This window comes from Antedon mediterranea, chromosome 4, assembly GCF_964355755.1.
Source record: "Antedon mediterranea chromosome 4, ecAntMedi1.1, whole genome shotgun sequence".
Classification (NCBI taxonomy): Eukaryota; Metazoa; Echinodermata; class Crinoidea; order Comatulida; family Antedonidae; genus Antedon; species Antedon mediterranea.
The window spans coordinates 2,803,182-2,829,286 of record NC_092673.1 but is presented as its reverse complement, the minus strand read 5'-3'; the positions used below and the strand labels follow the sequence as shown (position 1 = coordinate 2,829,286).

General features: G+C 35.4%; 2 protein-coding genes across 3 annotated transcripts; both read right to left on the bottom strand.

Moving 5' to 3' along the window:
- Positions 1-1,191: 1,191 nt before the first annotated feature.
- LOC140046239 (uncharacterized) lies at positions 1,192-6,753 on the bottom strand. 2 transcript variants are annotated; one of them, XM_072090808.1, is made up of 4 exons: positions 6,666-6,732; positions 6,145-6,251; positions 2,776-5,226; positions 1,192-2,312 (listed from the first exon to the last, which is right to left on the bottom strand). In XM_072090808.1, the coding sequence occupies exons 1-4, from the start codon at positions 6,708-6,710 to the stop codon at positions 2,147-2,149; spliced, it is 2,769 nt and encodes a 922-aa protein (XP_071946909.1). In that variant the 5' UTR covers positions 6,711-6,732; the 3' UTR covers positions 1,192-2,146. The 2 variants fall into 2 exon arrangements, with proteins under 2 accessions (XP_071946909.1, XP_071946910.1); XM_072090809.1 differs by having other exon boundaries at positions 1,193-2,312; positions 6,687-6,753.
- Positions 6,754-7,696: 943 nt separating this feature from the next.
- On the bottom strand, positions 7,697-25,838 carry LOC140047879 (synaptic vesicular amine transporter-like). Its single transcript, XM_072092905.1, has 16 exons — positions 25,577-25,838; positions 20,912-21,086; positions 19,470-19,734; positions 17,760-17,818; positions 17,320-17,403; positions 14,519-14,611; positions 14,218-14,307; positions 13,303-13,410; positions 12,899-12,994; positions 12,071-12,149; positions 11,500-11,551; positions 10,171-10,234; positions 9,786-9,905; positions 9,347-9,392; positions 9,011-9,098; positions 7,697-8,494 (listed from the first exon to the last, which is right to left on the bottom strand). Exons 2-16 carry the CDS (start codon positions 21,036-21,038, stop codon positions 8,408-8,410), a joined length of 1,458 nt encoding a protein of 485 aa, XP_071949006.1. The 5' UTR covers positions 21,039-21,086; positions 25,577-25,838; the 3' UTR covers positions 7,697-8,407.
- Positions 25,839-26,105: the final 267 nt, after the last annotated feature.

The window sequence follows — 26,105 nt, the reverse complement described above, 5'->3', positions numbered from 1 at the left end:
TCATATTAGTGACATTAAAATGGCATATTTATCAAAAACTTTTTTTTAAATTATTGTTTTCAAGGGCACAATATATCTTTAATATTAGTAGGCCTACTAAAACAAATTAGAAAAAAATTTTTTTTTTTTTTCCTAATGGAATTTACGTGACGTAATACAATAAATTATAATCGATAGTGGTAGTTAGGATTAATATTTATTTTCATTTAGCCTATTTTAAGCACACACAATCAAATTAAGTAATATAAAAATATAGTCACGTTCTTCCATTACTATAAATCATTCTTGATGTGTAAAATTAAAATAGTTTAATATTGCATTTAAAATTAGTAATGTTTCGTCGATATGACGTCACAGACATTAATGTAACAGTGTCCCACTTGGTTGTCGAAGTCACGTGGTGCGAGGATAGACACTTTTTTGTATACTTACTGACGTAAATACGTTGACCACGAATTGTTATTGTTAATGCTTTTAGGAAACAGGCCGGAAACAGTTTTGACTGACTGGAAATCAATTGGAATTTTGTGTTAATGTTTTTCTTTATTATTGTTGACGTAGTTTGTGGTAAATTGTGTGTAGTCCCTCGATGTTGTGGTAAGTATTGAAGAATGGATATCCAAATAAGAACTTCTTTACAACCTACGGATAAAGTTGTAGGTAACATACGTAGGACTAAAGGCTTCTCTTGCAAAGGAAACAATGTTATTCTATAGTAGTGTACTGTAGACCTGGAATATGGAGGATCTTTATTCGTTCGCGTCAATTTTTGACACGCATTTTAAATCCTATGTCCTCTCTTTAAGCAAGTCGTCTGTCCTCTCTTCCAGTCGTCGTCCACTCTTCCAGTGGTCTGTCCTCTCTTTAAGCAAGTCGTCTGTCCTCTCTTCCAGTCGTCGTCCACTCTTCCAGTGGTCTGCCCTCTCTTCCATCCAGTGGTCTGTCCTCTCTTCCAGTGGTCTGTCCTCTCTTCCATCCAGTGGTCTGTCCTCTCTTCCAGTGGTTTGTCCTCTCTTTCAGTCTTCTGTCCTCTCTTCCAGTGGTCTGTCCTCTCTTCCAGTGGTCTGTCCTCTCTTTCAGTCTTCTGTCCTCTCTTCCAGTGGTCTGTCCTCTCTTCCAGTGGTCTGTCCTCTCTTTCAGTCGTCTGTCCTTTCTTCCAGTGGTTTGGCCACTCTTCCAGTGGTTTGGCCACTCTTCCAGTGGTCTGTCCTCTCTTTCAGTCCTCTGTCCTCTCTTCCAGTGGCCTGTCCTTTCTTCCAGTGGTCTGTCCTCTCTTTCAGTCGTCTGTCCTCTCTTTCAGTCCTCTGTCCTCTCTTCCAGTGGTCTGTCCTCTCTTCCAGTGGTCTGTCCTCTCTTTCAGTCTTCTGTCCTCTCTTCCAGTGGTCTGTCCTCTCTTCCAGTGGTCTGTCCTCTCTTTCAGTCTTCTGTCCTCTCTTCCAGTGGTCTGTCCTCTCTTCCAGTGGTCTGTCCTCTCTTTCAGTCGTCTGTCCTTTCTTGCAGTGGTTTGGCCACTCTTCCAGTGGTCTGTCCTCTCTTTCAGTCCTCTGTCCTCTCTTCCAGTGGCCTGTCCTCTCTTCCAGTGGTCTGTCCTCTCTTTCAGTCGTCTGTCCTCTCTTTCAGTTCTCTGTCCTCTCTTCCAGTGGCCTGGCCACTGCTCCATCCATTAGTCTGTCCTCTCTTCCAGTCGTTTGTTAGTATCATCCACTCGTTTGTTTGTTCATTCATTCATTCATTCTTTCCATTCTTTCCTCATACATGTGATCGTCATTATTCTAGAGAATGCAATAGTTTGTGTGTTTTTTTTTTTCATTTTTAATCTTTATTTATTTTATATACAAAGAGTCATTTTTTTAAAACAATACGCTCATTATGCGTTAAATTTGTAGGGAACGGCCGTATTTGCATTTTTGTTTCATTCATTCATATTCATATCATTATACAAAATAAAACAAGTTGATCAAAACGTTGAGATTAAAATGAAATAGTATAAACTACATTCGTTTTCATATTATGTTTTACAAACAAATAGATTAAACTGTGAAACGGTTGTTGATAACTCTTGGCATCGTACATCGATGGTACGCGCTTTAATGCATCATATGAATTATCAGTCACACCCTATGTAGCCCACCATAATCCTGGCTTATTATTGGTAGCGATCGTCTTTGCATATGCAGCTACATGGTTGTTTGACCTCTTGAAACTCTAGATTAACGCCGAACTGAGCGTCTCCGCAGCCTGTGTAAACCAAGACCTGTCGATAGCAGTATTTAACAGCGCATTTAGATTGTCCGTTTGCACCACATCTACCCCTGTTAAAAATAACAATTTAATTTGAAATTTAATGTATAAAAAAATAATAATATCGAACATTGCACAACGCAACATAGGTGAGTTTTCAAGAGAGATTTGAATTGAAAAAGGGATGTAGTGTAACGGATGGAACGAGGTTGGTTCCAGATCTCTGGTGTCTGTGCAAAGACATTCTTTTGCAAAGAGTTGGTTTAATAGTTTACAATGTGTAGCCTAACAATGGAAATTGCCAAAAATGTCATATCAAAATTATTTTTAGACGCTATAGCTCACTATGTTGGTTGGTCGGTCGGTCGGTTGTTAAACACTAACTCAAATTTGAACACGCGACTGATGATCCAGCCATGTATATGGCCTTGTTTTAAATATATATAGATTATTTTAGGTAAAATATTAACCAGGTATTGAAACTTATTGGGTGTGAATGATACGTGTTCATCATTGTCACTACAGGTTACTTACTTGCATTTTATCTTGTCTATGGTCTGATACCATTTCGTTCCATCGGAAAGTGTTCCCTGAAATACAGATACTGATTTTCCACTTTTGTTTTTTCCCTTGGTAATAGTTTTGCTCTTAGTTATTGTAGAACATGAGTACCTGGTCGTCTGGCTCGTTGACGAATCACGACCCCGTGGTGGTTCTTGTGTTTCCTGACCTCCTTGTGGTCCAGTAGGCCCTTGGATGACCGATGAACCTTGTCTCGCGCTGGGTCCTTGATTGCCTGATTCCCCTTGACCTCCTTTGGGCCCTTGTTCTCCTTGAGGTCCTTGACTACCCGATGCTCCCTGTCCTCCTTGAGGTCCTTGACTACCTGATGCTCCCTGTCCTCCTTGAGGTCCTTGACTACCCGATGCTCCCTGTCCTCCTTGAGGTCCTTGACTACCCGATGCTCCCTGTCCTCCTTGAGGTCCTTGACTACCCGATGCTCCCTGTCCTCCTTGAGGTCCTTGACTACCCGATGCTCCCTGTCCTCCTGTTGGTCCTTGACCTCCACGTGGACCCTGTCCTCCTTGTGGTCCTTGATTACCCGATGCTCCCTGACCTCCAGTTGGTCCTTGACCTCCACGTGAACCCTGTCCTCCTTGAGGTCCTTGTCCTCCACTTGGTCCTTGTCCTCCCCTTGGCCCTTGTCCTCCTTGAGGCCCTTGTCCTCCTTGAGGCCCTTGTCCTCCTTGAGGCCCTTGACCTCCACGTGGACCCTGGCCTCCTTGAGGCCCTTGACCTCCACGTGGACCCTGTCCTCCTTGAGGTCCTTGGCTACCACTCGGCCCTTGTCCTCCCCTTGGTCCTTGTCCTCCTTTAGGTCCTTGACCTCCACGTGGACCTTGTCCTCCTTGAGGTCCTTGACCTCCGCGTGGACCCTGCCCTCCTTGAGGTCCTTGGCTACCACTATGTCCTTGGCTACCTGATGGTCCTTGTCCTCCCCTTGGCCCTTGCCCTCCTTGGGGTCCTTGACCTCCACGTGTACCCTGTCCTCCTTGAGGTCCTTGGCTACCACTAGGTCCTTGGCTACCTGATGGTCCTTGTCCTCCCCTTGGCCCTTGTCCTCCTTGGGGTCCTTGACCTCCACGTTGACCCTGTCCTCCTTGAGGTCCTTGACCTCCATGTGGACCCTGTCTTCCTTGAGGTCCTTGGCTACCACTAGGTCCTTGACTACCTGATGGTCCTTGTCCTCCTCTTGGTCCTTGTCTTCCTTGACCACCTGATGGCCCCTGACTTCCCCTCGGTCCTTGTACGCCTCGTGGACCTTGGTCACCTGACCGTCCTTCGTTTCCTCTTGGTCCCTGTCTACCTGATGAACCCTGTCTTCCTGTTTGCCCTTGCCCGCCTTGAGGTCCATGATTTCCAGTCGGGCCCTGTTCTCCTCTTGTTCCTTGTCCACCTTGACTACCCTGAGTACCTCTACGTCCTTGACTACCCGAAGGGCCTTGTTGTCCAGTAGAAGTTGTCCACCAACTTGACCAAGATGAACTACTTGAATAAGTTCCTTGACCGTCTCGTGTTCCCTGTCTCCTCTGATTTGATACTTGGCTTGTAGGACCATATTGCCAATTAGACGTTCTCCACCAATTGGCCCTTGCAGTACGATATGGACTTTGACTTGTTGATGGCTCTGGACTATTAGACGGCGCTTGTGTGCCTTGATCTTGCCATGTCCTCCACCAACTTGATCTAGTATTGTCAGAGTTAGATGGAGCTTTCCCGCCTTTTTCTCCCCTTGGGCCCTGTATTCCAGATACCCGATGACCTAGTGAAGCCGCCTGTCCTCTGTTTATCTCTGACTGCTCTTTATCATTTTCGCAATCATGGTCTTTGCTCCCAGTTGGTTGCTGTCCATATGTAGACCAGGTCTCCCAGTAGGTATTACCAGACGGGTTCTGTCCTCTCTCTGGTCTTTGGTCGGTTTGTGGTTGTTGTTGCCCTGTGAACCATGTCCTCCAGGAATTCCAATCATTACCAGACGGGTTCTGGTCTACACCTTGGTCTTGGTTATTTATTGGATTATGTGGTTGTTCCTGTTGTCCCGTTGACCATGTCCTCCAAGAACTCCAAGAACTCCATTTATTGCCAGACGGGTTATTCCCGCCATCCTGATCCTGGTAGTTATCGATTGGTTTCGGCGTTGTTTGCCGTTGCAAGTTGGTTTCTATATTGCCGTGTCCTGCCTCTTCTTTGGTTTTGTTGATGTCTTGTAGACTTTCTTGAGGTGCGTCTGTTGCATTTTTGGCTTCCAATAATGATTCACTTCCTGTTACATTTGCTGTTGGCTCCACTGTCGGTTCATCCGTTGTCTGTAAGCTGCTACTGACACCAAATAGACCAGCAGCACGAACGCTTCTCCCAGTCCTTCTTGGAACGTTTAGTATTTCCCCATAAAGAGCGGTTATTAGTTTTGCTTGGTCACTAGTACTGTAAAAATAAAAAAATATATCAGTAAATAAATAGAAAATTATTATTATTTTTTTTTTTATCTTTTGTGGTTAACTACCACCTTTATTCAACAATTACAGAATCTCATATATATATTTACATTATTTTCTGCATATTTTTTTGTTATGTTATCTATTACAAAATATATTGCATGTTTAATGAAAAAAGTTGTTTAGTTATGAAACGTTTGTTAACTTATTTATCATAATTTGTGTATCTTTCAGTTTATATATTTGTATTTGATTTGCCCTTTAGGGAAATGCTTAACAGTAGTATACCATGCTATCACAAGAAAATTATTTATGTATATCTAATCGTTACTATTATTTTCTGACCCAGATTTGTGTTTAGGGATTGAAATAATGATGAAACTGTTATCATTATATCTATGGAACATTTTTTAACAACACCTTTGTTTTATTTAAGTTCTATATACTTGTTCTTATGTAGAAGGGTTCTACAAAAAAACGAAGCTACAGCTTTTTTATGCAGGATCCCTGTTTTCAGTTGTACTTTAATTATGATGTAATGTAATTGATGACTAAATAAATGTGGAATAAATGAAATGAAATGAAATGTGGAACGCAATCACCGCGATAAATAGGTACTAGTCTTATTCGTTGTTTCCTTGCAAATGTAAACATTCCACATTAAATCTGTGAAAACAAAGGGATTAGGAACTGTTGAACTGGTTTTTTATAGGTAATCTTTTTGACAAAAAAATGTGATGTGCCCAAATATGGTAGTCATATGAAATCATCAGCCACATTTTGTTGTCACATAAAGTTTGATATGTGTAGACAGTGCTTAAGATACACTTTGACAGTAGCAGATAGGCCTAATAGATTATTAAAAATAAACTCTTTGTTATTGTGTAATGTATTGATATCAACTTACATGCGACATCCTTTAAATTTCAAAACTACATCGGACGCAGCTCTTACTCGGCGCGATACCTCCACATCGCCTCTTTCCGCAGCAGCAAAAATTACCAAAGCAAGTATCTGTAAAATTAGGTGCAGTCCATAATGGAAATTAGTTGGAAAGCTTTTGGAAGCATCTAAACAATAAGTATACATTAATACACAATAATAAACATAACATGCGCAGTCCGCCGTATCCTTCGATTTTTAATTTCATTTCATCTTTTATTTCCGAAAAAATAATACAGAGTACAAATTTCTCCATAGCTCAAGAACAAATTAGTGTCTACATTATTATAAATATAGGCCTAAAGGAAATATATATATATATTATAAATAAACCGACGCTACATAGTCACGTGGTTAATACAATAGGCCTAGCTATATACAGTATAGCCTCGACATTAATGTATACTCATTTTGATCACTTTAGTAGTTCAAACCCTAAATAAAATATATATCTAACTACTAAACTAACTATAAACAACTACTTACACCATAAATCGTGTATCTTACCAGAATATATGATGTTGTGGCCATCTTGTCTAACCTGTAACCGAGTAAAAATGAGCGATCTCAAAGCATTGTCTACATTATTAAACGTCTCAAGCCCATACTTAAACGTCCGCTTAAAATCTAAGCGATTTCCTTTGTTTTATCCCTGAGTAGGCCTATCATCCCAATAGCATACTATCAATTTTAAAACCCAGATGACACTTGATTAAAGACACGCCTAAATGATTGTATTACCATGATTAATCGGTGGTAGTTTCGAGGATTCGGACAACTCCGTCCCGCCGGTTCCCACCAGTTAGGAACGGATCGATCGGATCCTAACTCTCTAGGCTACATCTACATTGAATATCATCTTATTATCTACTACAGAAAGAAAACCTCCACCATCATCATAGCTTTATGCTTTAACTCGAACGTTAGGTGTGGGGATGAATCTATAGAGTTCACATTTAAGTGAACCAGTTGTAAATACCAAAAAACAAATACCATTCAGAAATAATCTACCGCTGAAATGTAATTATTTAAAACGAAATCGAAGTGATATGTAATCCACTGCTTTTCTTTAGACCACGTGGTATTATTCACGACGGGGAATTTCAATGTAAAGAAATCGACCCGACATAATTAACTAAACGTGTTTTAAATTAAGAATATTGATGTATGTTATTCAGTTTTTAAATCGAAGATTTTCTTAAACAATGAAACAATACGATTGTTCTATTTCAAGGTTACTCGATATTACCCAATGCTTATTAAACTGCTCTTACCATCAATATTACGTATTCTTTTTGTATCTTGAATCATTCACTTAGGAAACAAGGAGTATTATTAATCAGTTGATATCCTCCAATTGAAAACAGCCAACGAATCTTAAGTAGATCCACAGTAAAAACACTTGTACACCACTTTTATCACCACTTATATCCGTGTGTTGACGCTATGCGAGAAGTAAAATAAGGCGCCGCTTAAAATAATAAATGAAAATGTTTTGTTTGATTGACTTTATTTGGTTACTGTTCTTGACATAACGAAAACAAATTATAGAGAATACATATAATTTTACAGACAATTACATGACAATGTTTGAACCAACCAGTGATTCAAGCGTACACTTACATTCATTTGTTTTCCTAATTATTGTCGATTTTTTCATTTCATGCTCGCTTTCTTCTACATATGCATCCATCCTGAATAAATCTGTCCACAGACTTCTAATGCGCATGCGTAACAAGGTCTATACTGAATACATCGGCTTTTAGGTAAAATTAGCAAAAAATATACTTCGAATGTCAGTATTGGAACATCTTTCCTCCTAGCACTGATAGGCCATCTCATTAAGCATTCATTAACGTGGCCATAGATATTTGGTAATCCGGTAGTTTTTACCAAGTTATACTGGTCATTTACCTACTGTTAAAATATATTTACATTGTCTCAAACTGATCCAATAAACGGGGTATTGGTATTTGGAAAAAATTAACTAACCTATATTTTGTTTTTATGATCAGCAATAAAAGTGAGTAATTTGTCAACGTATACAAAATAATGGAATAGTTTTGTTTAAAGGTTGAAAAGGTTAAATAACAACAAAGAAAAAAAAATACATCGATAAAATTACTTTATTCTACGTTTTAGTCTATGAAAAATAATTTATGGCATATTTGTTTTATTTAGCGACCCATTTTGATAATAATTAATATTAGAGAATATCTGTCTGTTTTTCATTTTTCTACGCCTTCAACCGCCTGGTAGTCGGTTTGCTTCGAAGTAACGTACGTAATTGGCATCTCTTCATTCATCAGAATCATCTAAAAGTGATAATCAAGCAAAAAAAATGTAATAAGTTATTCTCAATATATCAACATAATTCTAAATTCTATTAGGAAATGAAAAATCATTATCGGAATTGTAACAAGTGTATTAAGGCCAATTTACACAGACGAGCGGTAACGGTAAAACGTGGTTCCCACTAGAACGCGACGCAACGTAACCCGGCGACGTATCGACGCAAAGTGCTGAATTAAAGTGGGGATTACCGACGATGCAATAGTGCTGCAAACATCGTATAGTATGTTTAATTTCACGCAGGCGGGGGAAAGCACAATGTTTGGTGTTGTAATATAACGCCAAACGTGTTTACGTCGCTAGTGGGAACCAAGCTTAAGGAATAACATAGATTCTATATTGTATTACTGCTCGTCTGTGTAAATTGGCCTTTAGGCAGTATAGTCATTTCTGTAAATTAATTGGGCAAACCATCATCAAACATTAATTCAACAACAATTCTACAAACATTATTATTTTACCAAACATTATAGGCCTACCTGTTTGTCTTCTGTTGGCGGTGGATTTCGTAGAAAAATACAGAGTGGTGCAAACGCTATATTAAGCACGGCCATACCACGAATCATCCTATAAAAAATATTCAAATGTTCATCTATTTTACTATTGATTAATTATGTACACCGTGACAACAAATTTGGGCACATCACATCACATGATGAAGTTTGATAGTGTAAACAGAGCTTTATAAAACATAACAAAATATTGAAATGGGTGAATTATGTGCACATTATTAGGCCTAATTACAATTATAATAGATTAAAATAATAAATAATAAATTAATTAAATACCATAATTTAAGGAATAGTATACATTACCATGGAAACCCCACTATTGACATCACTTCTCCGCTTAAAGACGGACCTTCAAGAAGAAAATATTATTCCGTACTTAATAATCAAAAAATGTACAAATTAATTTAAAGCATGATCAGTTCTTTCTTATATTATACACAGCAGTGGTATCCAAAAGAGTGATGCTATTGTATTATGCTTTAAAGATATTTCAGTATCGTTTGTTCAGTTTAAAAAAAATAACATCATTTTTAAAATGTTTGTATAAATAATCAGTTTTAATTATCATTTTAAATAAAGTCAATTATATATTACCTTAGAAATAATGCATCACCCGATACCCCAGCTGTAGAAACTTCTACTTAGTATAATACATTACGAAAAGCCTTTGGCTTGAACTCAAAATGTTCATAATAATAATAATAATACAATACTTGACATAAAATGTATGTATAAAACGTACCGATAGCAAAGCCAATGCAAAAAGCTACGTCAGCAATTGCGTACACGCTTCCATAAACAGACACGTGACGAATATCCACTAAGTATCCCATCAGTGGCAGCATTGTGGAGTCTACCATACCTTAAAAGTAGATTTTTAAAAATACACTTAAAAACTATATTGACTTAATGTACAACTGTAGCTTTTTCGTTGTTTGCTTATGTTATGAAATGGTATACGCTACAGAAATAGGCCTATGAGAAAGAGAGAGAGGTAGTTTGACAGCGAAATATTATAATATGCTGATGAATAATTTGTTGATGATTCAAATATTCTTGGGAGCGGGGGGTGGGGTGGAGATGGAAAATAGAATGAAAATCTAAAATAAAAACCTAAAATGACCTACCGACAGCAAAACCAAGTAGTAAATTTGGAGTAATAATATCTGGAATAGATGTGCTGAATGATATCTGAAAAATGAACAAATGTATAGGCCTACGTAACATTATTAAGTTTAGCATAAAATATGGAGCTGTCAAATTGGGGTTTTTTTTGGTTAGGTTAATCCCACTTGTATTTCCATCATATACATTTTCATATAAATATAGAAATGAATACATATTTGTTCTAACATTATATTTTTGTTATGTGTTTATATACATGATTTTGTTCTCATTTATTATCAATATTTACCATCATTTTCTCTTATAATAATTATACATACCGAATTGTTTTTAATTGAGTTACTGCAGTAGCGAACCATGGGAGGGGTCGGGATGTAGAACGAATCTTGGGAGGGGTCGGGATATAGAACGAATCTTGGGAGGGGTTGGGATATAGAACGAATCTTGGGAGGGGTTGGGATATAGAACGAATCTTGGGAGGGTGGGTATAGAATGACCCTTGGTGAGGGGTGAGGGTATACTAGAACGAAGCTTGGGAGAAGTGGGGAGCTAGAACGAACCTTGGAAGGGTGGGGTATAGAACGAACTTTGGGAGGGGTTGGGGTATATAACGAACCTTGGGAGGGTGGGTATAGAACGAATCTTGGGAGGGGTTGGGATATAGAACGAATCTTGGGAGGGTGGGTATAGAACGACCCTTGGTGAGGGGTGAGGGTATACTAGAACGAATCTTGGGACGGGTCGGGATATAGAACGAATCTTGGGAGGGTGGGTATAGAACGAATCTTGGGACGGGTCGGGATATAGAACGAATCTTGGGAGGGTGGGTATAGAACGAATCTTGGGACCGGTCGGGATATAGAACGAATCTTGGGAGGGTGGGTATAGAACGAATCTTGGGAGGGGTTGGGATATAGAACGAATCTTGGGAGGGGTTGGGATATAGAATGAATCTTGGGAGGGGTTGGGATATAGAATGAATCTTGGGAGGGTGGGTATAGAACGACCCTTGGTGAGGGGTGAGGGTATACTAGAACGAAGCTTGGGAGAAGTGGGGAGCTAGAACGAACCTTGGAAGGGTGGGGTATAGAACGAACTTTGGGAGGGGTTGGGGTATATAACGAAACTTGGGATGGGTGGGGGTCGGGTATATAACGAACATTGGGAGGGGTAGGTGTGGAGATATAACGAAGCTTGGGAGGGGTGAGGTATAGAACGAAGCTTGGGAGGGGTGGGTACATAACGAACCTTGGATGGGGTACTGTATATAACGAACCTTTGGAAAGGTTGGGAAGATTATGATAATTATAACGAACTTTTGTGTTACTTACCAACACCATTGCCCCTGCTGTTATCAAAATACCAAGCATCGCACACAGCCACCTAGAAAAAGACACATTAAATACACATATTTAAAGTATTGTCAACTTTCGCTATCCTAATTATCCTTAATTTTGAAAACAGATGTTGATAGTTAATTTCTACTCATTTTAATTATGGAACATTATTACGTAATTATGTAATTAATTTACATGAGATTCCTTGAATCGTTATCGAATATGACGTATGATGCATTAAGATACCCTAATTAGGAAAATTTAATTCAATAAGAAATAATTATTTATTATATCATTGTTGTTCTGTGAATGGAATCTTAGCATGCAAATAACTATTATACTAATATGAAGTGTAGCAGTCGAATAATACTACTAATTAATGTGTAATTACCAACAAACAAAGAAAGCAATTGAAATGTTCATGTCACACTTATTGAACTAATGATGCCAATTATAGATTACAATTAGTGATTAATAATTATTGATGATGACCTTTGACCTAATTACCTATATATAGATGATGATTATTACCATAGTACTGTACGGTAATGTAAGAGGTTCTTACCTGCCGATTCGGTAGCCATATGGTCCAAAAATATTTGTACTAATCAAATACGATATACTTGCAGGCAAAAATATTATACCTATTGACAAAAAGAACGATTTTTAATTAAATAAATGTGTCTATTATTAAATTGGGGTTTTATTTAGTTGTTTGTAAGCGGTAATTTTAATTATTGGTGCATTATTGACAGATTGAATTTGTAGGTAAAATTAATGTTTTTAATGTAACTTATTTATTTATTTATCAATTTTATTTATTTTATTTTATTTATTTTATTCAAACTCATTCAACAGCGGGAAACCCGCCCCTTACAGAATGGAATAAACTATACCATATAAAAATATATATAAATCTTAAAATCTAGCAATACAAATTTATACAATTTTACTAATTTTATTACAAAAACAATTATAACGGTCAAAAAAGAGATCAATAGAATTATCTTTAACAACACAATTATTAAAAAGAAGACAAATACGTGAAATAAATCCATTCTTGGTAACATTAACACGACAAAACGGCACATAAAGAAGATTACATCTTTATACAGGATTACACAATCAGGTAAAAGAAAACACGTTTTGCATTGTGGTCCTGTCAGGGGAACAAATATTTAGTTTTGTGACAAAAATTAGATCGCTCTCTGTAACTTTAAATGAAGCAATATTGTTGAATGTTTAATTTTAGTTAGTAGGTTATTCCATTTTTGCGCCTGCAACTTTGAACGACGATCTTACTAATGGTAGGCCTATAGTATTGTATTGTTATATTAGGTGTTCTGATAATGTTTATCATAATGTTTAATGAGAAACAGTTTAAGCATTTTACCAAGTTGCCATTTTTCTGGGTTCATCGTCTCTATCATCCACATTGGTAATGAAGGTTCCAATAACGCCATTGCCATGTTTCCACCCGTTATTGTTACTAAACAAAAATGACAAGAAAAAAACCGTTCATAAATCAGATTAGATTGATGCATTGAATGATAGCAATGGTGTTTTTGGAAACGGGTGCAACTGCAGTAGCCGTGCTCAAGGCAATCTAACAACATGACACTGAGCTCGCCTTGTCAAGATACGAATTCGTAACAGTCCTTTCATCTTATGTCTGGCTGCGACAACAGTAGTTTTGTACATATACTTCGCGGCGCGCGGTGTCTGATCGTGGAACTGATCGTGTCGCAACCACAGATAAACCCTTTGATCTACGGAGTAGCAAAGTAACGAACTTACGGGCTCCAATGAGGATATATGGATCTTTTAAAAGTTGCAGTAACGGCGTCCCTTCCATTACTGAATTTGAATCTTCTCTGACTGGATCCACCACAGATAGCTGCAAAACTAAATAATAATAATTATGTTGTGGATAAAATTAATATGAATCAAGTGAGAAAACAGAAAACAGCCAAAAAAGGAGTGGGTATTGCAGGGGAGGATCCTGGGGTGGGGGAGGTATTGGGTTTATGACGTCAACTAAAAGTCATAAATTTTGTATAGCGCGGTCTCACCGTATTCAACACTTGTTTTCTTTCAAATATAATATACATTTATCTCTAGATAAATAATTAGTTCAAACTAAAAATGATTAGTCTTTGATTGCCATAACGCTGACGTCTTAGTTCGTATTTAAATGTCTTCAAGATAAAAATTAATTATGGTTGCGCGCGATGTGTACACACAGCAGACGACAGGAAGTGCGCCGTCACGTTCAATCTAAAGGTAGTGTTTCAGAAGCTCCAAGTTTTGGTATATTAAAGCAATCGTTGATCATCCAAATATAAACTAGGAATGTAATTGAAAACGGCACGTTTACCAGGTAGATTGCTTAAGTTAAATGCTGTTTACTGTATAATCATGGTTAAACCATCACTGATTATATTAACACAATTGAAAAAGACAGCAATAATAAACACGGGTCCGATTTTGTGTTGTAGATTTCTTCCATATTTTTGGGAGACTTTACCTCTGGATTCTCACTCAAATATGGTAGTGATATGCCCAAATATGGTATAAGTGATATGACATCATCATGTCCATAATGGGCATATCACATTTGAAATAGTGTAGACATGAGAGCGTAAGAACATAGGCCTATTTTGACATCGTCATTTGGTTTGCAAAAACTGTGTGTTATTTTAAGTTACTTACAACCGTTAAGTAATGCTAGTCCAGCTATCACCAAAAATGGAGATTCTTTGCCAACAAAGTCGTACATCAAACCACCAAAAGGGGGACCAACTATAAAAGAAAGAAACTGTTTTTACTATTACCAATAAGAGACGAAAACTTAGTGCAAACCAATGTGTAGTCTTGTAGATAGTCCTGTGTTTGAAATTAAAAAGCCCTAACCATACACGCTTGAAATGTGAATATTCAATAGAAAAATAGAAGTACTAATGACCACTACCATATTTATATATCAATTCGTTTTTTAGTAGCCTAAACTTACTTAAAACACCGAATGCTAGGCCTCCTAATGCAATTCCCATTGCAGCTCCTCTCTCCTCTTGGTCCGTGTACCGCTGAGCAAGTAAGCCCATTCCTAGCATTAAAAATATTAATGTTGAATACCTAAATTACCAGCCATTACTATGGCATTAAAAATAAATATAACTATTAGCTGATGGATTATTTATCATATGTACTATTTTATTCCTGTTTATCTTCATCCACATTAGTAGTGTAGTTTTGCGTAATTTTTTTTGGCAAAAATAGAAATAAATTCGGGCCCTAACAAAGTGTCTCCATAATAGAGTTATCCCCTGAATAGGAATTGGATTGGCTTGATAATGTTGAAGCATTGCCTTTCTCTTGTCACGAGAGTTTCGCCTGAATAGGGGCTGTTACACAGGAAAAATGAAGTATGAGTATATTATTATAATATTACGCACAAATAAATCATGATTATTGCCGATGGTACAACCTATAATTAAATCCACAGACTATTAAGTAGTAGATTTTAATCAAAGAATATGGATATACAATATTAAGTAGTTATTACGAATGCCTTCCTGAATTTACTATTATAATAAACGTTTTATATTGGTATACAAGATGATATCAAACTCATATATATTTATGATACAAGTGTAGGCCTACGTTATGTTTCATCATAATCATCATTCTTGTTTTCGTCATAATAAGACATTACGACTTGCAGTCGAATTTAGTTTTCTCTCCGGGTTGAAAATTGATAGTTTAATAAAAAAAATAAATAGTTTAATATTGAAACATTTTAGACATTTTTCTTGACTAATTAATATATTGATTGTATATGTGTGTGTAAGGACCGTCTATGATTGGAAGCTATAAGTAATAGTAGCCTATAACTCGCAGAGTACTGTATAATAACTCGCAGAGTACTGTATATATAACTCGCAGAGTACTGTATATATAGGCCTAACTCGCAGAGTACTGTATAATAACTCGCAGAGTACTGTATAATAACTCGCAGAGTACTGTATATATAGGCCTAACTCGCAGAGTAGGCCTACTGTATATATAACTCGCAGAGTACTGTATATATAGGCCTAACTCGCAGAGTAGGCCTACTGTATATATAACTCGCAGAGTACTGTATAATAACTCGCAGAGTACTGTATAATAACTCGCAGAGTACTGTATATATAGGCCTAACTCGCAGAGTACTGTATAATAACTCGCAGAGTACTGTATATATAGGCCTAACTCGCAGAGTAGGCCTACTGTATATATAACTCGCAGAGTACTGTATAATAACTCGCAGAGTACTGTATAATAACTCGCAGAGTACTGTATAATACCTCGCAGAGTACTGTATATATAGGCCTAACTCGCAGAGTAGGCCTACTGTATATATAACTCGCAGAGTACTGTATATATAGGCCTAACTCGCAGAGTAGGCCTACTGTATATATAACTCGCAGAGTACTGTATAATAACTCGCAGAGTACTGTATAATAACTCGCAGAGTACTGTATAATAACTCGCAGAGTACTGTATATATAGGCCTAACTCGCAGAGTAGGCCTACTGTATATATAACTCGCAGAGTACTGTATATATAGGCCTAACTCGCAGAGTAGGCCTACTGTATATATAACTCGCAAAGTACTGTATAATAACTCGCAGAGTACTGTATAATAACTCGCAGAGTACTGTATAATAACTCGCAGAGTACTGTATAATAACTCGCAGAGTACTGTATATATAACTCGCAGAGTACTGTATATATAACTCGCAGAGTACTGTATATATAGGCCTAACTCGCAGAGTACTGTATAATAACTCGCAGAGTACTGTATAATAACTCGCAGAGTACTGTATAATAAGTCGCAGAGTACTGTATAATAACTCACAGAGTACTGTATAATAACTCGCAGAGTACTGTATAATAACTCGCAGAGTACTGTATATATAGGCCTAACTCGCAGAGTAGGCCTACTGTATATATAACTCGCAGAGTACTGTATATATAGGCCTAACTCGCAGAGTAGGCCTACTGTATATATAACTCGCAGAGTACTGTATAATAACTCGCAGAGTACTGTATAATAACTCGCAGAGTACTGTATAATAACTCGCAGAGTACTGTATAATAACTCGCAGAGTACTGTATAATAACTCGCAGAGTACTGTATAATAACTCGCAGAGTACTGTATAATAACTCGCAGAGTACTGTATAATAACTCGCAGAGTACTGTATAATAACTCGCAGAGTACTGTATATATAGGCCTAACTCGCAGAGTAGGCCTACTGTATATATAACTCGCAGAGTACTGTATATATAGGCCTAACTCGCAGAGTAGGCCTACTGTATATATAACTCGCAGAGTAGCCTACTGTATATATAACTCGCAGAGTAGGCCTACTGTATATATAACTCGCAGAGTAGCCTACTGTATATATAACTCGCATAGTACTGTATATATAACTCGCAGAATACTGTATATATAGGCCTAACTCGCAGAGTAGCCTACTGTATATATAACTCGCAGAGTATACTGTATATATATAGGCCTAACTCGCAGAGTAGCCTACTGTATATATAACTCGCAGAGTAGCCTACTGTATATATAACTCGCAGAGTACTGTATATATAAATTGCAGAGTACTGTATATATAAAATGTCTAAGAATCAGATTTAAAGAGTGCAGTGAATTTTAGGTGTTTTTATTGGCATTCAGAAGCTCGTGATTGGTCAAATTATTCACGTAGTTGCGCGTACGACGTCATCGCGTCCCGGAGTGGGACCACGTAGGCCTACTTACCAGAGACCGTTGAAGCCGAGGAGCCAATTCCTTGCACCATCCTAGCCGTGAGTAAGACGCCATAACTCTCACCAAATGCAAATACTAAAGATAAGAAAAAACACAATGAACATTGCTATAATTATGCTTCTTCGGGATGACAAATTGCAACATCGTAATTTCCCCTATTACCGTTTAATCTGAAGTACAATTTATCGTAATTTGACCTCAATAATATACAGAGTTGAAATGAATTTCTTTATAAATAAAAATTAAACGGTAAACTGAAATGTAATCATTTTTAATGTTTAAGGCATGATAGGTGAAATTAATATTCTAGTACTGTAGTCCCCAATAACAAGTTATTTGGCACAAAAATGTTACATCTATTAATTATTTTTGTAATTCTCGGAAGATATGATGAAAGTAATAAACTTTCACCTGAATTGTGAAGCACTTACCAAGTGTTGAAATAAACATAATAATAAGACCAGTAAACATTGGTATATGATATCCAATCCTGTAAGAATAAAAGCAGATATTTATTTCTATTGCAAAAAAAATAATATTTATATATTAATATATTTATTAATATACTGATGAAGAGCTAGTGTTGGCCGAAAGCTCTGCTGTTTTACTTTATCGTTTTGATGTAGTTAGCTTTTCCCTATTTTTTTTGTATCTCCATTGAGATCCAACCACTGATACCCACAGCATTGTCATTTGTCAGTGCTTATTTTGTATCTCCATTGAGATCCAGCCACTGATACCCACAGCATTGTCATTTGTCAGTGCTTATTTTGTATCTCCAATGAGATCCAGCCACTGATACCCACAGCATTATCATTTTTTCAGAAATTTGCCTTTGAATTTAATATATTTATATATATAATAATCTATTTAAGCCTATAATATATACTTTTTTATTTATGTTATGACAATTGGTAGACACGTCTCTTTGAGGATAGTATTGAGTTTAGTTGAAATATATAACAGTATAATAATTGATCAAATTGATGCTTAACAACCTGTTACCAGTAATATTCATTTTATTTTGTTGACTAATAAATAAATAAAAAGCTTCAGATAAGGTTTGAGATAATAGTACAGGTGACTTTTCAACTCAATTGTAGCGAAATGTATTGTGGCGTCGTAAAAACAAAAAAATCGCTAATTTAATTGACTCGGCAAGACCCGAACGTTCAATATCGAAGCTAAATGAGTAACCCTAATTATTATTTCAAACACGACTTGACTCTATGGTATAACTAATGCAAATACTTATAAATTTACATCGTTAGATTAGATTTTTCTTTAACATTTTAATTTGAGTTGTTTTTTGTGTTATAAAGGAGGATACTGACCTGTCACTGGTATATCCTAGAGGCTTTTCACATCAACATTAATAACCGTTTATCATATTTCGTGGCAAGCAGATATCTGACTTTACATCGTATAATTATACGTATAATTATTAATTTTAAATTACGATATTAAAATTTAAAATGAATAATAGAAATGTCAAAAACGTCCCCGAGAAAAAATGAACTGCATCTTCACTATCCAATTTTTGTCGATTTCAATCGGTATACAATTAAAATTTTAATTTTGATCATCAACGACGATACGTATCTTGAATATTTTATATAGAGAACAGTTTTGGTCTATTTTGTTATTATCAAGAATCAGTGCAATATGACGTATTTAAATTATACATGCTAAGCAATGATTTGTATTATATAACACCTAAATAAATTCCTGTCATTTTATTGGACGATTGTGGGTCACATGGCGTGCAATAGTACGCACTATTGAACGGTCATTCATTAGTACTTTTTCGTGGAAAATATTTTTTAATGTATTTGGTTATAATTTTTAAAAAATCAGTGCAATTTGACGTGTTTAATTTAAACATGCTAAGCATTGATTTGTATTAGCCCTATTTGTCTCCTATAACTATTGGTCACGGAGTTATTTCTCAATGACTACCCGATTATCTCCACATGGCAATACGGTCCAGTATCTTAGGCAAATCCCGTAATACAGCAACTCCTGTGTATCACATGTGATGGATGTATCATGGAAGATATAGGTTATGGCCTATGATACAGGTGTCATATAAAATGCTGTTTTACGGATTTTGCCTAGATACAGTCCAGCATGGTACACACCTATTTGTGAGTGGTCCAACAAACGGATTCGTAATAAGCTGAGCAATAGCTTTAGAAGCAAACAGTATTCCTATGTACACACTTTCTTGTCTAACAGTATCTTCGACAGGTATTTCAGGTACTGTGGGTTCGATGGGAGTATAATTGGCAGAATAACTATAATTTCCATACAATTCTTCATATACTTCGCCTGATTCTGTCGCCTGCAATGCCTTTTCTCTATCTTCCGCTTGCTGCTCATATAAGAAATCCGGAATTATAGGCACTGTATAAAATGCAATTTAAAAAAAAATAATAATTACGATCAAAATAAAAGATATTTTAATTTTGAAATACATTACCTTATATAACATGCAATATTGAAAAAATAAATACTTAGGCCTACAATCAAAATAAATATTTTAACTGTACGTTAATTTTCAAAGCTATCACATTATTTGTAATTTGATAACTGTAGGCCTTATCTGATTTTAATTATAAAAAATGATTGAAAGAGATTAGCAACGAAACCAGCCATTTCAGGCCAGGTATTATCTGTTATATTGTTATTGTAGTAACATGACAAATAGGCATAGGCCCTATAGGTTTTTTTTGTTCTGCTAGTCCTAAAGAAAATAATTAAGTCTATTTTCTGACTAAATTGATTGAAATGTGTCATTCTTGCCTTTACGATGTGTGCTGGTTGTGTCTAATAAATCTACAACATGTACTAATAAAATACGTGTGAAAAACATACTTAAAGATCTCTCAAGAGTGTGTGACACTGTGTGACGTCACGTGAATATCAATGAGAATAATTAGTTTAGTTTAATTAGTAAATCATGCAAAATGAAGTTCTTTTGGTCTTCTTTTATATCTGTAAACGTACTCTGTCAATATGATGAGACTATTCAACTACAAAACTTACGTTCCCACGTCACTAGGATGCAACGCAAGGACGTAACCCGCGCCCGCAACAACACAAGCGAATTGACCAATCACAAGCAGCATTTGGAATGATTTGATCGGGTTGCGGCTTACGTACTTGCGTTGCGTCTTAGTAGGAGGAACCAAGGTATATGGGAATTACACTACTAAGTTGTATTTTAGTTTACATCAATTAATTAAATTGAATTAATTATAGTCAACCGAGGCATCATCCAACCATTAGCCCCATCGACTTCATTGTCCACTGATAGAATTACACTAAAATAATTAAAATCCCATTTGAGGAAGTCACGTTTCTTTAGCGTGGTTCCCACTAGCGACGCAACACAAGGACGTAATGCAACGCAAGTGAATTGACCAATCACAAGCGATGGCTTATTCGCTTGTGATTGCTAACTGTCTATAACTTCGCTTGTCATTGGTTAAAACGCTTGCGTTGCGTTTACGTCCTTGCGTTACGTTCTAGTGGGAACCAAGCTTTAAAGGTTAAAGAATAAAATTAATGTATACATTACCTACGACTGTCACAAGTATGTTGTCGAGTAGAAGAGCCATAAACACGATAAACAATAAGAAATTTTTCGACTGTCGCATACGATAAACTTTTTCCGTAATCCTAAAAACATGGTTGCTTTCGGTCATCACGCCCTGGTAATTTCAACTTATAATCGTATAATATCGGATGAAGTGCTGTAAGGGAAAGGAATGAAAATACGTTTACTTATTAATCTTTTCAATCCGATAAACGGACCGATAATCGAAGAAAGAAAATATATGACAAAATACATGACAAAAGGTTAGAAACTAATGTACTTTTATATCCATATACTCAAATCTATAATAATATTTAATTTATTCACTTTCATAATTTACAATTCGCAAATTCCATAAAAAAATAGCTTTTATTAAAATTTGCTAACAATTAAAAATAAATGTAAAATAAATTAAAATTATCATAATTTTGTTTTTAAAAAATCGCTGGAAACGTGCTTTAGTACTTTTTACTGTAAATATGAGTAAGAAGAAATAAGTAAAATGGAGATTATTTTTTTATTAACCAACATTTACAAATAGTAAACCTAACTTAAATTCTTTCAGCCAACAAAATATGAAACATAAATTAAACTTACGAGTATAATTAATTTTTACCAAAAAAACAAGAAATATAATAAATATTTACGAATATAATTTTTCTTTACCACCAATGTATAAAACATAATGTAACTTACCGTTACGAATATAAATTTGAAAGATAACCTTTAATTGTGTGGTAATCTTGTTCCTACCAGAAACCATAGATTATGAATGAAATGAAAACACACATCGTAGATTCCCCTTCTACAACGTACTTATGATTTTTAACCAATGATGTGCAGTCGATCGATTTTGATCTATAACACAACTGCCAGAATCAACTGTTTCTTGGAAAATTGTGAGTTAAGCTTGGTTCCCACTAGAACGTAACGCAAGGACGTAAACGCAACGCAAGCGTTTTAACCAATGGCAAGCTAAGTTATAGACAGTTAGCAATCACAAGCGAATAAGTCATCGCTTGTGATTGGTCAATTCATTTGTGTTGCGTTACGTCCTTGCGTTCCGTCGCTAGTGGGAACCACGCTTTAACAATACAATGTGTCTAAGCTGTCAGAAACACTCCCACGTGATCATGAAGTAAGCAATTTCGGCTCACTTTAAATTTAAAAGACTTAATTAAAAAATCTTCTGTATATTCTTCTGTTAAATTTGTTTAGTCTTTCAACCTCCACACTTGATGAACAAGACTCGATGAGTATAATTAAACACTACATTGCTGTATTCATGTTCAATATTATAAGGCCCTCTAAAACACATACAAAAGTATACAGCCATAAGGCCTAGAAATAAGTCGTGTTCTTATGGAATAAGTTGAGTAAAATGTGTGTTGTTGTATAAGGCCTATACATTTAAAACAGGCGTAAATGGTCCGAAGAGACAACATTCCTTATTAACTTAAAAGTCTAATTGTATCTGTGTTAGCGGACCTTAGTTATGTTTCCTTTTTTATAAAACAAACATTCTAAACACAATTTATTATGCGATGATAACATTTCATTGTGTTTTCCATAATTGTGAGTCTGAGGAGTAGGCCTAGAACATTATTTTCACCCAAATTAAACGGAAGTGCATTGACGTCATGTCTTGCGTTTGGAAAGACAAACACTAATTTACCGTATATTTTCTATAATGCTCAACATGCACTAGTCATTAAGAGAAAAAAAATGACTTTTGCGAGACTTCAAAATTGGCGTCTATGACGCCTGGATAATGGGCGCAGATTTTATAGAGGTTTAACTTTTACCGATTGGAGATTTAATCTTCCAGACTAGCCTATAACTAATATTACATTTTGCTAGTGGTTTATTATACGAGAGTGCCTGTTATATTATAGGCTCAGTTTTACCAAGCGAGCATCTCCCTGGTTTTACCCTAGTAGGTTCCTGGGTTCCTACCCATCAAATTTAGCTCTTACTCTACCCATCATCCAATTACCCGGGTTCAAATTAATGTTTATCCACCCCTACCAATGCCATCCCGAGGGTACCGCTTCTGTTCTTTAACAATAAAATATATTAGTGCTCCAGTTATTCAAAGATAACTATAATATTCTTGACAATATCAGAAGAACAGAAATCATTGTCAAGACATGAATTGAAAACACGAAAAATACAATTTAATAATTTATAAGCGTTGTAAAGCTTTGTAATTCTCAACACGAGTTAAGCATCAAGGCACTGAATTGCTTCTAATAAAAAGCTTATTCAAAAACAATGTTGTTGAAGAAGAATTGAGACAATTGAAATCACGTTTCATAAAATTCTGATTTGTTTTAAATCCTTCAAACTTCGGTATTATACAATTAGTGTTACGTTTTATTTTATTATTATTATTTTTGTTATTATTATTATTTTAAAGAGAGAATCAATATGTTAATAAACGAATATCATATTTTTGGATATTGAGATATTAAAATTAATAATTTGAATCAGTTTTCTCTCTATTGACGAGCAATTTTGTCTTTCAACTGAAGGCAACATAGAAGTTGAAGCTTAACCAAGACTATGTTATAGATTCAACAAAATTAAAAAACAAAACTATTATATTTTGCAAATTAATTATTATGTTATTACAAAGATGTACGTATACGTAACGGGATTTACGCTAGAGGCGTGATTTCATGTTGCAGCGTTATACGTCATGGAGCTTGTTGTTGTGATCTACCTACGTTGGCAATGCGTGATTTAATATTATTTTTGCATTCTTTCTTTTAATATCCTTTCCCAAACCTCCTTCAATTTCCAACCACGACCGCAAATACAGAATATTATTTCTAATAAATGACGACCTTTCGCATAGTTTAATCAGCATTCGATAACATACCTTTGAAGAAGGCATCGTGAATTTGAACAACAATTGTCCAAAAACAGTCAATTCATATTGGTTTTTCTGTAATTGAACTCAAAACAATCCTTTAATAAACGTACAGTTATTATCCAATGTTACGTTGTGCAGTGATTTGAACTTTGTAATATTAAACATTTAGGCTAGCGTATACAGAATATTTTATATATTAATTGTACAGTTATGATATGTTTATCATTATTATTTGGTTCAGTGTAGGTATAATTTTTAAGTGTTTTTATTTGAAAGGAGTTAAAATTGTCCCATCATGAGTCTCCACCTGTTACAGGCCCCTGAATGGATTTAGGCTGATTATTTCATATAATAAGCATTCTTATAACACTTGACCGGACCGTCAAAACACTTACAAACAACGGAACAATACAGTTAGACAAAAGTGTTTCGGCCTCATCAAAATTCAAAATAAAATTTATAACTAAAGTACTTCAGTAATCAAAATAAATTGGTTTATTGAATTTAAAGGCATCGTCATCTAGTAGCCGTGGCGATGGATTTAAATTCAACTTATTGATTAGTATGGAAAAATATAAGGAATTTCAGTTTTATCATTTTAATAAATTTAAAATGTCTTTACGATTTTTTTAAAACCAGTATGTGAATTTTAAAATTAATGAATAACATTTTGTTAAATTGAAAACGTATTCATGCTGTCACATTCCATTGTTTACAAAATCATTTCTTACTCCTAATTCGAAAGGAAATCGTAATTCTGATGATTTGTTTCCTTCCCTAAACTATTGGAACAAATATCAAAAAATTATTTAAAAAGTTCAATAACGATTTCATGTATACTTTTATTTGTATTAAAATTGCTTAATTTTGTTTTAGTTTTAGATTTTAGTTGTATAATATAAGAGATCGTTAAAGTCTGTTGGCCTGGTACATTAACTAAATATGTATGTAATAAGTATGGTAATTATGTTACTTCAGGACAAACATGAGTGTAAAGCTATCATGTCTACACTATCAAACTTTATGTGACAAAAAAATGTGATGTGCACATAATGTCATACCACTACCATATTTGGGTATATCACTACCATATTTGGGCACATCACGATTTTGATTGTGTAGATATGGCTTAAAACTATTAGGCCTAGTGAATGTGTCTCGTTCTTCCCTCACACTTCATTTTTTTTTTATATAAATCTCTTAAAAATTTACCACAAAACATATCTGAAATAAACTTAATTTAGTTCAGAATGTCTTTACATGATTTTAATCCAGTAATGCATTCAAAATAATATATTAAAATATGTTTTTTGGAATGCATTCCTGGAAATCGTTTTAAAATATTATTGCATGGTTAAACAAGAGTGTAAAATAATTATTTAATTACTCAAACGCGACGAAATTAAGAACCGGGTTGGTTGATTAGTCCGTGTTATTGAACTGAATCAAGATAATTAGTTTCTTAATCAGGTCTTGAGAACAGAGACAAGATAATTGACACCGATAAATGAAGACGAATCATTCTCTCAGTAAATTATAACAATAATAATGATTTTAATTATACTGCATGCATTGCATGAGATAATTAAGATTCAGGATTCAAATGAGAGACATGCGGGAAAATGTGTAATAGTCATTATAAAATTTGAAAACTTAATTATATTTAATTACAACGATAACCTATCTGAGCCTAATATTACAACACTTAATTTTTTTTATAGTTTGAGAGGTTTATTTACCAGTAATAAGCTGAAACAAACAGTACTTACATGACGATTTCTTTAATAAGTATTATCATCTGATGTCTTTCTTTCTACGATATTATTTCTTCTTTCTACGATATTTCTTCTTCCTACGATATCTCTTCTTTCTACGATATTTCACCTTCCTACGATATTTCTCCCTTTTACGATGGTTTCTTTATGTAGGCCACATTAATAAACCCGCTATTTACCTGTTGCAGCTCCTGCTCCTCCTCCTCCTCCTACCGTTTAATTATTAACCACCTGATAAGGTACCGGTATAACCGTGTCTGCGATGATTACACTTGTTAGTTGAACGTTAGATGCTGCTAGTGGATCGGATATTACAATTCATTCGATGTACGATGCTTTCTACGCCATCTATTATTATACACTATGATTAGAATCGATTGTTTTTTTTTTCATAATGTTTGTTTAAACCGTTTAAATTACACACTACATCTTTTCTAATATTACTTTAGTTCTAGTGATTAAAATTGGCTTAAAATAAACATGTCATAATAACTCTTTGGCCTGTTTACGGTAATATCCATTG

Excerpts from the sequence above, each read along its gene's own strand:
- LOC140046239 (XM_072090808.1), bottom strand. The coding sequence starts at position 6,710 with ATGGCCACAACATCATATATTCTGGTAAGATACACGATTTATGGT. Across the intron at positions 6,252-6,665 it reads TAAGATACACGATTTATGGT|ATACTTGCTTTGGTAATTTT; the intron begins GTAAGTAGTTGT and ends CTAATTTTACAG. Across the intron at positions 2,313-2,775 it reads ATAGACAAGATAAAATGCAA|GGGTAGATGTGGTGCAAACG; the intron begins GTAAGTAACCTG and ends TATTTTTAACAG.
- LOC140047879 (XM_072092905.1), bottom strand. The coding sequence starts at position 21,038 with ATGACCGAAAGCAACCATGTTTTTAGGATTACGGAAAAAGTTTATCGT. Across the intron at positions 17,819-19,469 it reads GTTGGACCACTCACAAATAG|GATTGGATATCATATACCAA; the intron begins GTGTGTACCATG and ends TTATTCTTACAG. Across the intron at positions 9,393-9,785 it reads TTGCATTGGCTTTGCTATCG|GTCCGTCTTTAAGCGGAGAA; the intron begins GTACGTTTTATA and ends TTCTTCTTGAAG.